Below are 16,380 nucleotides of genomic sequence, written 5' to 3' on the forward strand. Positions count from 1 at the left end.
AGGTAGATGTGAATCCTGGACAGGGTCAGCCAGAAACAAACACAAGATTTTTGCTGATGCCAGAGCTGGTGGAGCTGCAGCTGCCCTGGAGTGGAGCAGGAAGGGTCATGGGGCATGGCAGAAAGGGCTGGGGATCTGGATGTGGAAGGTCAGGGGTATTGCCTGCTGTCTGATGGCAGGGGATTAAGGAGCCACTGCAGAACTCCTGCTGTGCCTGGTCCAGGATCAGCTTCTGAAGGTGTGAAATGCCTGCTCTTAGTGTGAGGTTCATATTTGACTTCTGTTGATGAGTTAACCTACTCGAGGGCAGAGCCAATGGACGACCAGCAACAGCAGAAAATGACCCAGGGTCCTCAGGCTCTTACTTTGCACTTTGGTTGCCAGAGCCCACCCTCCCAGCCCACCTTTTCTGAGGGGAATTACAGATTTTCAGGCTCTCTTGCTGTGTCTGTCAATAGTGTTTTATCTGTTTGTGGGTATCTTGTAGGATAGAACTAAACTTAAAAATCATGTTGGACGAAGGGGTGGTGTAGCAACTCTGTTCTGACTCTAATCCATGACTGTTGCTTTTCTTTCATACTTATTTTTTAATTGAATGCAAAGAACTTCTTAAGTGCAAAATACTATAAGCACTGAATCGGAAGTTCTCTTTGTCAAGCTCTGAAAATTTTTTTCACACATTGCTGGTGGGAAAAGAAATTATTGTTAGGAAGAAAAACACTTAATAAGGATACTTAAAGATGGAATGGTGCTTAAGAGGCTTTGTCAATAAGCAGTTTTGAGGCCACGCTCTGAAGAACAGCTTAGATGTCCCAAAGGATTTTTACAGCTCTGCCAGTGGGTCTAATTACAGATAATTCTGCTCTCGCTTAAGTCATGCCTCAGTTGCATCCTTCCATCAGCATGGCTGCTGGAACACTAGTGTTAATATTGCTTTTTGCAATTTAGTTAATTGGCTGTGACATACACTGGAGTTACATATATGCAGAATGAATAAATTGCTTCTTGTCTGAATTGGATCATAATAGTTTGTGGGTTTGTGTTTTTTAGGGATTATGTGAGGAGCGAATTGGAATCAGGCTATGAAGGACCAATGTACTTGGAGCCTCTCTCTATGAACCGTTTCATGACTGCTTTAGTAGGTAAGTGCTTTAAATAGTTGAGAGAGCTCTAATTCTCTTCATTGGAACCTGTGCATGCTTTACCTCTTGGTTTCAAATCTCTTTTATTACTTGTTGTGATTGTTGTTAATAGCAAGAGGCATGGGAGGATCCTGCCTGGCTTTTTCTATGCCACTGATTTACCAATACCCTATACTTGCAGCTCTGAAATATTTTCCAGGTCTGTTTGTTATGCTCTGCCTCTGTTATTCTCAGACTGTGCAGTCTGGTTCAAAACAACTGGAGTATCTGTAATAACCTTTGTGTGGAAAGTACTCTAGAAATTTAAATTGTTACGTGCATTTGTAGTGTTTTTATCAACTCAGGTGTTGTACATACTAATTCTTTATTTGCTTTATAGCTAAACACTGTCATTCTCTTACAAAATCTGGTGGGTGTGGGCATGGGACTACAGGCTACTGTTTTTTTTACAGAGTCCTGAGGATATTTCTAATTAAAGAGTTAAGAAATAACAAGTCAAACACATTTAAATTGTTTGATTAATGGCAGAGATGACTTCCCTACCTAAAAATTCCAAATAAATCATGAAGAATTGGACTTCCCAGAGTGTTTCCTTACCCTTTGAACTTTGACTGGAAGAGAATAAATTCAGTGTTAAGGTTGCTACACCAAACCATATGCTTTCCTGAGAGGATATTGGAATACATACACACACACAATGTGTATTTTAAAATGAAGCCTGAAGCAAGCTTGGAAGAAAAATCTTCCTTAATTCCTTTCACTAAGATCTATGGTTCTCATCAGATTATTGACAGATTTAGTCAGCCATACTGTTGGCAAAACTAAAACTCAGCTGCTTTCTGTTTACGTGCAGCTGCTACTGGCAGATAAAAACTTTACAGTATGTTAGGTCTGACAGAATTTACCTATCTCCTGTTTGCCTCCATCCTTAATTTCAAATGTGGCATTTGTCTTTGATTTTAGTATTTTAATAGAAGTAATGCCGGTAATTTTCAAAGGAAAGATTATTTAGATAACATTTCTTCTCCCTTCTGAATGTCTAGATATATTTTCCTGTCTCATCAAATGACACCAAAGTACAGCTAAAATGTTTGTAATTAGTCCTGTGAATCTCTTCCAGGTGCAATGCAGGGTTCCATGGTAGAGCAGAATCCCTCAGAGTTTCACAAAGCATCATGCAGGCCTGGGCAGGACGAGATCAGGAGGCATTGTGTCATTCAGTAACACTTAAAAACTAAACCCAGAGTCAAACCCAGCACGCTGCATCTTGGTTTTAATAGGGACTAAAAACAAGTGAAGAAAAGAGAATGGTTTTATTCAATAGAGTTTTGGGTTGTAGTGAGTGTCAGACTGAAGTGTCCCCTTATTGTAATTGTGTTTCAGAAATAGGGGCTTGTCACTGTACTAGCAAATGTGTATGTGTTAACATATTTAATATCCCCATTCTTAATTTTTCTTATTCTTTCAAAGCCAACTTGAAAATGTAATTTTGGTCTCAATGACAAGCAGTCATCTTTGGGGAAGACTTGTGAAAGCAGTCCGTGAGGCTTGTCAGTGTTTTGTATAAATATGAAATGTTTTCTCAGAGTTGTTGTATACAAGGCTGTTTATTCAGTGGAGTCTCAGGAATGCACAACACTGAGTGGTGTCATCTTCACAGCAAAATGAATGTACAGGTGCTTTGCTCCATTTTCTCACACATTCTGACAGGGTGTTGTGCTGCAGCACTGCTGACAGGCACCAAAGCAGGTGCATGAGGGAGTGGAATAATGGTGCTATTGGTACAGCTCTGGTTCCTGAAGTTCCAGTCAGAATTAAGGGAATGATGTACAGTATCAGTTGGATTGCAAACATATCCTTTGTTAATGCTTTTATTCATTAATACTTTCTGAAAGGGATCTCACAGTCATTTCTTCCCCTGCATTTAACTCAGCCTGATGACTGTTGTCCAGGGATAATAATGTGTTCCTAAGTGCAGGATGGAAGAAATAAATGTCTTTGGAGATTGCCCCTTGGATGAGTGAGCCACTTTGGGAGCACATCAGCTGTGAACTTTGCAAAACTGCTGCTCCATGAAGACTTGCTTAATCTTATGACACAGTAATGGGGTTTATTATTTATTATTATTATTATTATTAGTTATTCAGTATTATTAGTTATTTTATTAACTTTAGGATACCTTGTTTTTCAGGAAGTCACTGATGTAGCCAGGGAGTTTGTTAATATCAACTTTGTAAAATTGTGAATGAAATAAAGATGCTTCTCTGCTCCAAGTGGCTTGTACAATGGTTGTGCCATGTCAGCTTTCTTGTTGAACATTTTCCATTAGCTTATGAACTGAGAGGCTCTGGTTACCTGTCAGCAATGTTTAATGTATCTGTGGAGGCTTGGGGAAGGGAAAAGAAGGGACAGGAAGCTCACACAATGGATTTCTTTCCTCATTTTCTAGCAGAGGACCCTTGTTGGTGTCTTTCAGGGGTCAATAGCTGTGTCTGTCAGTTTTCAGGCCACAGCATTTCAGTTTACAGGGTGTAAACATTCACCTGGATTTGCTGGTTGTAGCAGCTGCCTAGAGTGTTAAAATCTGTGATTTGATGTGAGGTTACTTTCTCTGATCCTGCTGTGTGATGTTGATGACTGATGCTGTGCAGCCCCAGCTGCAGGTAAAGTGATTTACTGCAGAGAGAGACTGGCTGTCCTGAACTAAGGTGCTGCTACCCCCAGTTTGAAATGGAAAGCCATCACTCCAAGCTCCGTTGGGGACATTCATGCCTTTCCTGCAGAGGCTGAGAATTAACAAGGTGCTCACTTCAGGGAGGAGATTGGAGCCTCCAGAGAAAGTGCTCCATGTATTTCCTTTGACAGTGTGTACCATTCTCCTTCCCATGACAAGTAACTTTCGTGTTTAAATTAAAAGGGTGGGAGGGCCAGAGTTGAGCAGGGATGAGCAGCACACTCCACACATGGCTGTTGGATGAAAGCAGGATCTGCTGTTTACTCAGACTGAACTCAGAGGCTCTAATTTGTGATCGGAGAGCTCCAGAGTCATCCCAGAGAGCACTGGATTGTTTAATGTGACTCTGTCGCAGTATTTGATTTCAGATGACGACACTCTTATTAAATTGGAAGAACACATTGGATGCTGGTGTTTGTGTCCCTTTGTGTGTGAAGCTGAGTTGCCTTAGTTACCATGAGTCGCAGAAATCCTCGCAAGCTGCCTGCCAGGCTCCTGAATATGACAGCACAGCAGTGTGCTGGTGGTGTCTTAAATACGGTTGTAGCAACGTGTGTGTGGGCAGAGAACAACAAAGCAGAGGGGGACTGCTTCAGAGCTGGAGTCAGCTGAACGTCTAAAGAGATGAGTAGAGTAACTTTCTCTGAGGCTCAGAAGACCCAGTATGCTGATAAGAGTCTTGCTGAGAGCAAGGGTGCTTGTTCTGCAGAGACATCTGCTAATGCAGAAATACATCTATCAAATTGACAGTAGGAATTTAACTTGAAAGTGGACAGCGTGAAGGAGGGAGAACTTTTTATGTTTAAGTAGTAGAGATTAGAGATTGCTTTCAGCTCAGTTGCAGTTATTTTGAAAGCACAAGCCCTGCCCTAGGTAGGAAGCTTGGCAGAATGGAAGCAAAACCCTGGTACTGCTGTTTCTCCTCTTGCAGCTTCCCTCCCCAGCCCATCCAGAAGGGCTTACAAGGTCAGTGAGCTTATGTGAGCACATGGAGTTTGTACTGACCTACAGATGTTGCTCACCTTGGTCTGGTTCCTCTCCTTTCCTAAGGCCAGCTCCTGGTTGTGGAGAGAGTTAGGAAATGCAAACATTACGGAGGTGGTGCCAAACCAGGGCATTAACACTTGAATTTAGCACCATGTATGGTTGCATTTGGATGTAAATTAACATAGATGGTGAAAAAGGGTCTGTTTTCAACAAAGGTGCCATAAATTTCTTCCTTGCTGCAAAATGATGAGTGAGGATTTTTCTTATCCAGGCAATGTGCATTTTGCCCCATTCAGTTTCCTCTGGGATCAAGGGTACAACTCCAGTGTCTCTGATGGAAGCAGCTATACTGGAGTGGTCTTAGTGCTTTAGAAATATCACCCTCTAAATCTGTGGGTGTGTGGGAGAGATGTGCTCATGCTTGTGTCCCCACCAGCTATTAAAGAGAATTTAGTCGTTAATTAATCTGTCACTTGCAAGCTTCAGTGATCATTCTGAGCAACTGCCTCAGGGCATTTTGAAATTATTGAAGTCTCAGCTGCTGACCTGGCTGTTCTCCTGTTGCTGTTCTTGGTCAGTAATTCCTCTTGACAGTGTAAATATTGTTGCTCTAAAAGCCATTTGGGACCTCTGATTGCTTTTTTGTGTGGGTCAGGATGAAATAGTGTAGCTGGGCTTCAGAAAAGCTGCTGTGTGTACAGATAGCGATGGGATTTCAGCTGAGCTGGGGGTGGTGAGGAAAAAGAGAGCTGGCTTGTTGGGTTATCGTGTATGATTTATTCCTTGGGCTATATTAATCTGATTCTGCATGTGTTTTGGGTTTACAGCTCGCTGATCTGGGAAGTGAAAGCATTCACTGTGCACCCTTTGGAAAGGGTAACTTTAGTGACCCAGCAAAAGACAAGGAGAGGAGCCTGGTTTCGTAACAGAGATGCCCTAGTTAGAACCGTCACAATATGCTGGATGTTGATAACGGTGTTCTGGAAAGATAACGTATTAAAAATACGCTTTTTCCTGAAGGGGATAATCAGCTTGATTCTGAACTGCTGTGTCTCGTTTCCAGGGCAGCTGGTGGTGTGCACGCTCTGCTCCTGCGTCATGAAGACCAAGCAGATCTGGCTCTTCTCTGCGCACATGCTCCCTCTGCTGGCTCGGCTCTGCCTCGTCCCGCTCGAGACCATCGTCATCATCAACAAATTCGCCATGATTTTCACCGGCCTGGAAGTTCTCTACTTCCTGGCATCAAATCTTCTGGTGCCCTATAACCTGGCGAAGTCAGCGTACAGAGAGCTTGTCCAGGTAAGATGGTGGGTATAACCATTCTGTCTTCTGAGCCTTTTATGCAGGTAAGAAGTAAAAAATAAACCACTTTAGCTGTCTTCTGTGCACCTTTGTTGTGTGCTAACTCATCCTCTCTTAGCCAAATGAATAAGCTCCTATGCATAGCATCTTCTTTCCTTAATTTATGATAGCTTTGGATGGGTGAGTAGTTAAGACATGAGCCTGAATTATGCTGCTGGCTGACTGAGTGTGGCCACTTTGCCTGAATGTTGCTTATTCCTTCCCAAATCCAGGCTAAAGGACAAGACTGTGTCAGACTGGAATTTATTTGCAGCCTTATTAAGTGAGGAAGGTAATCCCTGGGCATTCACTGCTGTTCATTTCAAAAAACACTTTCCATATGAGAAGTGTTTGTAATTATTGAAGTGTTAAATTGGGAGTGACACTGAAGCTGATTTAGACTCTAATAATCACTAACTTAGTGATTTGTAACTTGCACAATGATTTGAAAAGTCTGTGAAATTTTCTTTAAAGCAGCAACATTGCTGAGACCTCAAACAAGAAGACTGATCTGATCTGTCCATTTTCTTAATGCTTTGACATCTGATATGTGTTTAGTTCAAAAAGCACTTTCTCAGTACAGAAACATCACATTTCCTGGTTTTTTTGTATAAAATACGTCTATACATCGTTCTGTATATTTCAATATAAAGGGATTGATGCTTGCTTGGCATTTGACTGAGCCACTGTTTCAGTTCTTGCCACTGCCTGGATTTTTTTTTCAAGCCAAGCCACTGGATTTTTTTGCCTTGTGCTTGTCAGTCCCGAAGCAGCCTGAAAACTAACTTGTTAAGCTCTTTCAAAACCTTCTTTAAAGCTCTTGTTTGCTGTCATATCTGTCATACACAAACAAAAACTTGGCAGCAGGAGGTGTGTGCTGTGCCAAGGTCTCAGCCTGTCATGTTGATCATTGGTGTCTGGTAATTTATTTTGTATGTAGTTGGTCTTTAGAGCAGGATTATCCTTCTGTGTTTGTACAGCACCTAACATTGGTCTGACCTCGTCCATGGAATCACAGATTTGTTTAGGTTGCAAAAGAACTCCGGGATCATCAAGTCCAACCACTCAGGTCCCGTAGTGCCACTTCTATATATCTTTTAAATCTGTCCAGGGATGGTGACTCCACCACTGCCTGAGCAGCTTCTTCCAATGTCTGACCACCCTCTCAGTGAAGAGACCACCTTTTCAGTGAAGAAATTTTCCTGATAGCCAATCAAAGCCTCCCCTGGCTTGTCAATTTGCTGATTTAAAAATTAATTTGGGAGCTGACTGGCAAAGCTTCAATATCCTGTTTCCCGGTGGGAAATCGTACTCTTTCTCCTGGCTTTTATGCAGAGGACATAAAGTGTTTTTCCCTTGGGAATACAGAAAAAATGGCAGAACATTTGTAATGTGGCCCTGGGTTTATAAGAATGTTGGATGCTGCTTTTCTAGATAGATGTAATAGAGTTGCAATGAATAGTTGTGAGTGGTTTTTACACTGTACTGGCAAAACCCAGGATTTTTGTTTTTAAGAACTTGCTGCTCTTTGCTTGTGTTCCTGGAACAACAGAAAAACCATTGACTCATGGTGTGTTCATGTAACTGATTGCAACTCTTCTCCAAGTTGAGTCTAGCTGTGCATTCCAGAGGAGGATATTGCCATTCCAACTGGAATATTTTCCTGCTTGTATTTCCATTGCTGTAACTATGAGCAGTTGTTGGTTTTCAGTGCTGTCCTGGTGTTTGTAAGTTTACACACAAATCCAGCTATTTTACGCTGGATTTGATTGCAGGTTTGTTATCAGTGTCAAAACTTTGTGAATATTGGGATGTTAAACACCAGGAGTGTTTTGTGAGAGCCCTAACAGGTGAACCAGGGCAGCTTTTCGTGCTTGTGTGTATGTTAGGCTGTACCCAGTGGTATAATATAAAAGCAGGCCCAGAACCTTGGCTGCCTGTTGGCAGCAGAAGATGCCAGAAATGTCTCACAGTTATGAATCTGCATTATGAGCGTAGCATGAGCCTTTTCCAATGTGGTGGAGCTCTGTGCCAGGAACTGCACAGGATTGCTTGCCTTGCTCCCAGGCCAGGGGAGTCTCCTGAGGGCAGGTGCACTTCCTTGACAAGTCTGTGAGCAAAGCAGGAGCTTGGCACTGTGTCCCTGCCAGCAGCATATTGCTTGTCCATCAGCCCAAGTGCTGCAGCAGGTCCTGTGAGTGTCATATCCCTTATGCTCATCAGCTTTTTTAGCATTTCCAAAAATTTCTTTGCCACAATGGCTTCTGTGTCATTGTGGGAAGCAGGTGATGAGGAATTAGTAGTAAATCCATCTATATGAAGTTCCAGCTTCTTGGAAATGATTGTAACTTACTGTCTTTGCAATGCAAGGGAAGTACTCAGAGCTTCAGAGTCTTCCTATATAAGTCTTAAGCATGAATTTCAAAACACTTGGTGGATTAGGTATGTGGTCCTTTTGAGATACTTAAACATAAAATTAGGTGGGGGGTGTTAAGTTTTTCTTTAAAAACAGGTCAGCAAAGTAGATTTACTACTTTCTTTTTTTTTTTAATGATATGAGTCATTTCAGTGTCTGGTGTGCGCAGTGACTTGGCAGTAGCTACAGAGAAAACAGCATTGCTGTGACTTAAACTGGGCAAGGGGATCTGAGGGGCTGGCATGACCCAGAGCCACATGTCCTCACCCCTCTTGCTGTGACTGGGCTGCAGGGAGCAGCTCCAAGGCAGGTGTTTGTAGGAAGGGACATTGAGCTGGTCTGAGGCTTTGCTGCTGGAGTCAGGAACTTCTGCCTCCTGCCAGACAGACTGGAAATCTGTCACTGCTGAACCTGAGCTCTGCCTTTGTCAAACTGTACTTTGATGTACCTCCTCTCTTTCTTTTTAATGGGTGATGTCATGTGGGTTATCCTTGCCTTCCTTGTGACTATATTGTTTGCTTTCCTTTTGTTATCAAATCCCAAGTGCTGTGACTCAGTAACAAATTACCTTTTTGTGTATTCCCAGGTGGTGGAGGTGTATGGGCTCCTGGCACTGGGAATGTCTCTGTGGAACCAGCTGGTGGTCCCAGTGCTTTTCATGGTGTTCTGGCTCGTCTTATTTGCTCTTCAGATCTATTCCTATTTCAGTACACGGGACCAGCCTGCCTCCAGAGAGAGGCTCCTCTTCCTCTTCTTGACCAGGTAATTCAGAAGCCTGCAGAGAGTTGGTTTTCTGTTTGAAGTATCTTCTGAAATGAGTATCTGTGCTCTTTTAGAGATGAGATGTGGATGTTGGCTTTATTGCACTTGGATACCCAACAAATATTTTTCCTTATTGCAGTGACCATGCATATAAACCCTGTTAAGCTTGTCCTGCAAATGCATGGATCCCATTCAGAGCAGAAATTAATAGAACTCTGGGAGAGCTCCCAAAGAAAGCAAAATATTCCTTTGAGGAAGGAGTAGCCATAATTAGAGCTTTGGTCCAGAAGTTGTTTCTAGTATATAAATTGGTTTTAAGTCTGAGATATTTCAGCTGAAGTTTAGTCCATCTGATACCTTATTCATGATTGTGTTGCTTTCTGAGCCTTGGATGCCTTGCTTCATCATTCTGGTGTGGGACACATTCTTGAGTTCATCCAAGCAGCCAAAGCACCCAACTCCCAAAGCAGCTTTTGAGCCCGGTGGTTAATGTGGCAGAGTTGTAAACATCAGAAAGATACTGGATTTGTAAAAGCTTCCTAAAAACATAGAAGGTTTTATAGGCCATAAAGTTTTATAAAGTTTAAAGGTTGTAAGATAAAGGATAGAGGTCTGTGTTGGTGCTGTTTCTGAAAGGCAGCATTTGAGGGATTCTCCTGGCTGGAAGCTACGTGCCTTTTTCAGCTGTTTGTACATACTGAGGGAGCAGGAATGCAGGATGGAGTGGAGCTGGGACTGCTGCAGAAGCTGGGTTAGGCAGATTAGGTACAGTGCCATAGTGGGGTGGGGAAAAGAGGAGTAATGGTTATCTAAACACAGCCAGCTAGCACAGGACAGAGGCTTTAGGGATCATACATCGTTAGTTCTTCTGATTAGTCTTCATCAGTACAGTTTTCCAATCAGACTTTCTAGTTTCTGGGCTTTTTCTTGCCTTGCTGTATCTGTCTGTGGTGCCATCATGTAAGCTGTCAAAATTAATTATCATGAGGGAGAAGTGGTGTCACCCTGCATTATGCAGAAGCACTGACTATGTTACCTGCTTGTTAACTAAACCATTGGGGTCTGAAATTTTTCTTCTTGTTTACTTCTTCTGCAATTTTAGTTTTGTTATAATAGAGGAGAAGCAATCCTTTTCCTTGAAGTTGAGTTTATTCCTACACCAAATTGTTATACTTCTCTTATTTGTGGCAAAACAGGGACAAAACTGATTCATCCTAAAAATACAAACTCTAATGGTGCCACTAACAGCCTCTGACCCCTAGGAAGGAGCTGAAGTTGTCAGGTCAGGTAATAACATAGTGCTGGCTGTTCAGCAGAGTGGAAGAAAAGATGTGCTCTTCCATGAAAACAAGTGAATTCTGCATCTGTGCCCTGTAAGTGAATGATTGCTTAAAACAGTAGGTCTGGAATTCAGGTGGGAGCAGTTGGGGTGTTCACAGCAGCTGTGTCTGACTCCATGAGGAGATTGGTGTGGCTGTGCTGGATCAGCGCAGATCCTGATGGAGCCTGGGAGCCAGTTCCCAGCAAGGGCTGCAGATGAGTTCCTGGAAGGATACCCACCCGTTATATGACAAACAGGATGTTTCCTAGGACTCATCCAATCCTGCATCCAACTCCTTCTTTCAGGCTACATTAGCTGAATGTGCCTAAAAAGTAATGTAGTAACCCTGAAAAAACTCTTCCATCAGTTTGTGGTTTCTGCCCTTGAACCCATGTACGCTTGTGTCATTTGGGAGATCCTGAGGCAGGGTGTTTTCACAGCTCAGCCTTGCCTCTCTAATGAAAAATCCATTTTGATTGCTTGGATGCTTCTACATATTCTCATTCAGTGCCCCTCAGTTTGTATATTGGGGAGGGAAGACATGGATATCAAAACTGAAAACTGAGTGTAGCCTAAGTCTGTTCTTCCCAGACTGGGAAGTTCTTGTTTGATATTTGCTGTTTAAAACTATTTTGTACCTTTCATTGTTCTTGTTCCTCTCAAAGTCTTTTCCATGGGTTTATAAGTGCTGGGATTTCTGAGAAGCCACAGAGAGTTCAGCTCTGTGGGACAATTTATAATGTGCTTGACACATAAACATAGTAAAGCTCCCCAGGCATCTCTTGAGCTCATAAGCTCCTCTGGGACCCTTGCATAGTAGATCAAGTTTAAGAGGAGCCCTAACATTATTGTGACAAAAAAGCAGAAAAAAACCAGGATTCTTGATTACTGATAATTTATTTTGAAGCAAAGCTTAGAGTTCCTCAAATACCCTGCATAAATAACTGCTTTAAATACTGTTTCTCACTATCTTGATCAGCGGGAGCATCTAAAAGCTTTTTCAGCCCCCTTTGGCTTGGTAAACAGGCAGAATTTGAAGGCTTACCCAGAAGTACTGTAAATAGTATATGTAAACACATCAACATTTTCTGCGGTGAATTGCTTTCAAATGATGTTTCAGCTTTAAGTAGTCACTAAAAGAGACAAAGTAAAGGTCTCTTGGATGAGCTTTGTTTATTTTTGAAGCACGTGCTTCTTCAAAACTCTTTTGTCAGAGCACTGGACTGCTTCACTCATCACTCAGTTAATTAGCAGGACATGGTTTTGACCATGGCAGTTTCTCTCTCAAGACTACCATCCTAAGGAATAAATGAAGATTTTTTTTTTTAATAATGTATATGTCAGTGTATTTCCTTGGATTATGCATGAGTATTTCCAGATGTGTAACCCCTGGCTGACAGCTGGTTGTTTATCCTTACCTGGCATCGGCAGTGCTGTGTTTTCAAACCCAAAGCACATTCTGGGGCTTGGGCTGCCTCAAATATCACAGTGCCAGGGCCAGTAGAAGAGCAGAAAGTGGGTGATGCAGCTGTCAAGTGAAGTCTGGTGTCTCCGTCTCTGGGACTTTGCTGTAGTAAAAGAGAGGAAGAAACCAGCTGAAGGAGACCCTTCTCTGCTGGCTTTTTCTGCTGCTTCAGGCTCAACCCTTCCAAAGACAAGCATTGCCCTACCTGACCCTGATGGGGACAGCCCCAGTCTCCCAACAAGACATATTAGTTTGGTGTTGGTGTGCATTATTATGGATAGGAAGAGAACATGTCTTAGTGAATCCGTCTGCTTTAGCTGGGTCTTTGTGGTGCTGGGTGAAATTGCAGCGAGTGACTTCAGAGGCTCTGGGCTGGCTGCTGGCTCCAAACCCCAGCGACAGCAGGACAGTGCCACCACGTGGCCCCGTGCCGAGGGGACTGCAGGGATGTCACAGCACAGCCCTGCCTCCAAGAGGGAGCTGAAATGAATTTACATCTTGGAAAGAAGTAATAAAATCCATCTCATCTTTTTCGTTTATTGGAAGACTTAATGGAAGTGTGGAACTTTTAACATTTTCATTAAACCAGTCCAATTTTGCTTGGAAACAAACTTGCACAGTTAACAGGACAAGGGGAGAGAGCTCATGACATTACTTTTAACTGATCAACCTTTTCTTTTTGTTTCTTTTCCTCTCTCTCGTGGCAGTATTGCCGAATGCTGTAGCACTCCGTACTCACTGCTGGGGTTGGTCTTCACAGTCTCTTTTGTTGCTTTGGGAGTTCTGACTCTCTGCAAGTTTTACTTGCAAGGTTACCGAGCATTCATGAATGATCCTGCTATGAACAGGTGAGTGCCTTGTGACTAGGGTCTGAAAAGAAACAGATAAAAGGGGATTTATATAAAAATACCGGGGTGGCATTGCTGTTTTTTTGACTCTTGACCTTTTGACAGGTTTTTCGTATTCCAGTCTGTGTGTACATTGAAAAGATTTGAAGTGAAAATACTTGTTACAGACTTCTTGGGAGATTGTTCATTTCTGCACAAATTCAGGGCTGTTACTTGGGATTTACAATTGCTTTTATTTTCATGAGTCACTGAAAATTTTTCACATGCTTGCATAATATAAACACTTCATATTTTCATTTCTTCATCTCCCTTCTAATCATGTATGAAACATTACTAATCTGTGAGGTTTAAAACATAGCATTGTATGGATTGCTTGTAAATTGTTATGGGAAATAACCAAAATGCCTTTTCTCAGGCTTGTCTCAACTTGTCTAATATGAAATTGGGATCCTGACGCTGCCTTTCCTGTTCCTTCAGCCCATAACTCTATAGAGAGTTGAGACCATTTGTAAAAGAATGTTTTACATTTTGGATTCCAAGATGTGGAAGCAACAATGATATAAATTTGGGCTGCATAAGATTAGTCTATGTAAAACTATCTTTTGGTGAAGCATGTACTGCATCAGATAGTTGTGGTGATCCTCAAAGGCATTAATGTCACTCTGAGGTTCCAAGACAGAAAGTGGACAGCTGTATTTGGTTTAGGTACATGAGGAATAAACTCAAAAATGGCAAAATTGGTAATTTGCCTAAACTGGGTCCTTAAAATGCTTTGTGGTGTCTGAGCTGGATGTAGCCCAAACACTGCTTGTCAGGAGCAAAATCTGCTGGTTCCTAAGCCCAGCACTTGAGCATTTCTGAAAACATCCCTCCCTGGTTAAAGCCTTCCAAGGACACCAGTGAAACCTAAAACCAGTGACATATGAAAGGTTGTGACAGATGCAGACCGTTTATTTCCTGGTGTTTCTAGATGTACTTTTGAACCAGCATTGACACAGAGATGTGATTGTTTTTTTGACTGTGTTGATCTGCAGGGGGATGACTGAAGGAGTCACACTCCTGATCCTGGCCGTGCAGACGGGTTTGATTGAGCTCCAAGTTGTGCATCGGGCGTTCCTGCTCAGTATTATTCTTTTCATTGTGGTGGCATCCATCCTTCAATCCATGCTGGAAATTGCTGATCCCATTGTCTTGGCATTGGGAGCCTCAAGGGACAAGTAAGAGACTGGTTTCCTAAACTGAGAGTTACTCAATGCTCTTTTAGGAGGTGATAAACTAGTAATTGATGGCTTTTAGTACTTGTAAAGTTGCCTTGGTTTATTCTGTATGCAGATTTCTTTTCTAGTCCAAGTTCTCTAGTTTTGTGGTTCCAGTTAAGCAAATCCAGGACTGTGCTGTCCCCACCCACACCCCATTGTGTGGATTTGCAGAATGATTTTTCTTAACCTCCTCTGCAGTTGGGTGGGTTTCCCTCCAAAGCAGTGATCTCACACAGCTATTGAGAGTGGGAAGTTTCTAGGAGTGACCATGTGTTAGATACTGTAAAACCTATTTTTTTTGTGATCCCAAAATGATAAGATTTGCTAGCACAAAATAAGAGGTGGAAGGTTTGTCTTACTGTCTCACATGTTTGGATTGTATGGGATTGTTCAGTTTCAGTTGTGTTTTGAAGAGCTGTATGGGGGTTATGTGGTGTTCTCATATGAATCTGGTTTTATCTTTGTCAATTGCATTTGTCTTTTCCCTTTCTGTAACCTGTGAGTGAAGAAATGAACAGAGAAGGTTTGTTTATGTGTAGAGTTTGTTTAGCTTAGAGGTGTTCTGCATGCAGCAAGTTAACTTCTGGATAGAAACAGAGGGAAAGGGAGTAGAGCCAGGATAGGAGCATCTGCCCAGCTTCAACAATTAGACTGTGGGGATAGTGAGTTTTAACTCTTCTGCCAAATCTCCCAGGGAGTTCTAAATCAGCAAGAAATGGGATACATTCCACTTCAGCTCTCCCTTCCTCCCTCACCCACAGACACAGAACTGCAGACCTCAAAGTCACTCTGATGTTTCTTCAGACTGTATTGAATTAATCAGCTTGTGCTGCTGTCCTGTTCCCCCAAATGCTTTTTTTCTGTACCTCATCTCCAGAGATAAGTGAGGTTAAAATACAACCTGAGGAACAAGTAGAGGTAGTATTGTAAATTACTGGAGGTATTCTGAAAGCCTTCACAAATGGGTGGGCTGTAAAAAGATGGATGGTGTGTTTAGGTTGGGGGAGGAGATTAGGAAGAAGTAGATGATAGGAGCAGAGTAAGAACTGGCAGAGATAAATGTTCAAGTCCTGCTACATTTCTTCGTTTGTGATCTCTGAATTGGGGAATATACTTCTAAAGGCAGCAGGGTTAAATCTGGTGATGAAAGGAAGTAGCTTTGCCCCACACATAATAGCAAAATCATGAAGAACAGTTACAAGAATTATTGAATTATTTAATTAATAAAGGTGACCTCTTGTTTGTTTAGAGAAGTGTCCAAACAGTTATACATTTAATAATTTATTTTAATGGACTTCCATCTGTAACATTCAGTACTTCAAGTACTTATTTTGCCCATAATTTTTGTCTTTCTCTTGCAAGCAGCAAAGGTCAGTTGAGAGAGAACTTTGCACAGTTGTAGGCATGTGTGCAAGCTGGGAATGAGACTGTGCCCAAGTAAAATAAAAACTCCTTTCAACAGGATAAAGCCTTGAGCAAACATCTAATGTGCCTACATCCAGCAGCCATTCTATTCTTATTCTGACACTCAAATCTGACTGGAAAAATAAAAACCTATTGTGTTGTTTTGCAGGAGCCTGTGGAAGCACTTCCGAGCAGTCAGCCTCTGTCTGTTCCTACTCGTGTTCCCCGCATACATGGCCTACATGATTTGTCAGTTTTTCCACATGGATTTCTGGCTGTTGATCATTATTTCCAGCAGTATTCTAACCTCTCTTCAGGTGAGAATATCAGTCCTGTGAAGCCCTGCATTAACAGTGATCCTATTATTCTAAGGGAGAAAATACATGATGAGAAAAGAACAGGGATGAGAGAAGGGCAGAATTACAAGGGGTGATAAAAAAATCTCTTTCTATGTCCTGTATCTGAGGCTGAGGAGCTCCTGGGTGGGCTGAGAACAGAGGTGAATGGAAGTCTGCCTCAAATTGTAAAGCCAAAAGGCTTTTGAGGGTGTGTAACTATTACAGTAAAAAGGATTTTTCCCAGAGTACTCATTTATGTGCCATTACTTAGCTATAATACTTTGAAAGTGGTTTGATGTTCAAAACACAGTAGTGTAAATAGAGGAAATGTTTTATAGTATAAGTATTGTTATTAGTTGGGTT

The 16,380-nt window shown here is 42.0% G+C and overlaps 1 protein-coding gene across 2 annotated transcripts in view; it reads left to right on the forward strand.

The window, feature by feature from the left end:
- RNF145 (ring finger protein 145) overlaps positions 1-16,380 on the forward strand; it is a 46,280-nt gene that overhangs the window by 26,128 nt on the left and 3,772 nt on the right. For both annotated transcript variants that reach the window (XM_086851237.1, XM_023935874.2), the window contains exons 4-9: positions 1,051-1,142; positions 5,927-6,162; positions 9,207-9,382; positions 12,876-13,016; positions 14,051-14,233; positions 15,849-15,996. In XM_086851237.1, the coding sequence (XP_086707363.1) occupies positions 1,051-1,142; positions 5,927-6,162; positions 9,207-9,382; positions 12,876-13,016; positions 14,051-14,233; positions 15,849-15,996 (976 nt within the window). The remainder of the gene's footprint in view (positions 1-1,050; positions 1,143-5,926; positions 6,163-9,206; positions 9,383-12,875; positions 13,017-14,050; positions 14,234-15,848; positions 15,997-16,380) is intronic.

The sequence above is a fragment of the Cyanistes caeruleus genome, chromosome 15 (genome assembly GCF_971803275.1).
Source record: "Cyanistes caeruleus chromosome 15, bCyaCae1.hap1.1, whole genome shotgun sequence".
Classification (NCBI taxonomy): domain Eukaryota; kingdom Metazoa; phylum Chordata; class Aves; order Passeriformes; family Paridae; genus Cyanistes; species Cyanistes caeruleus.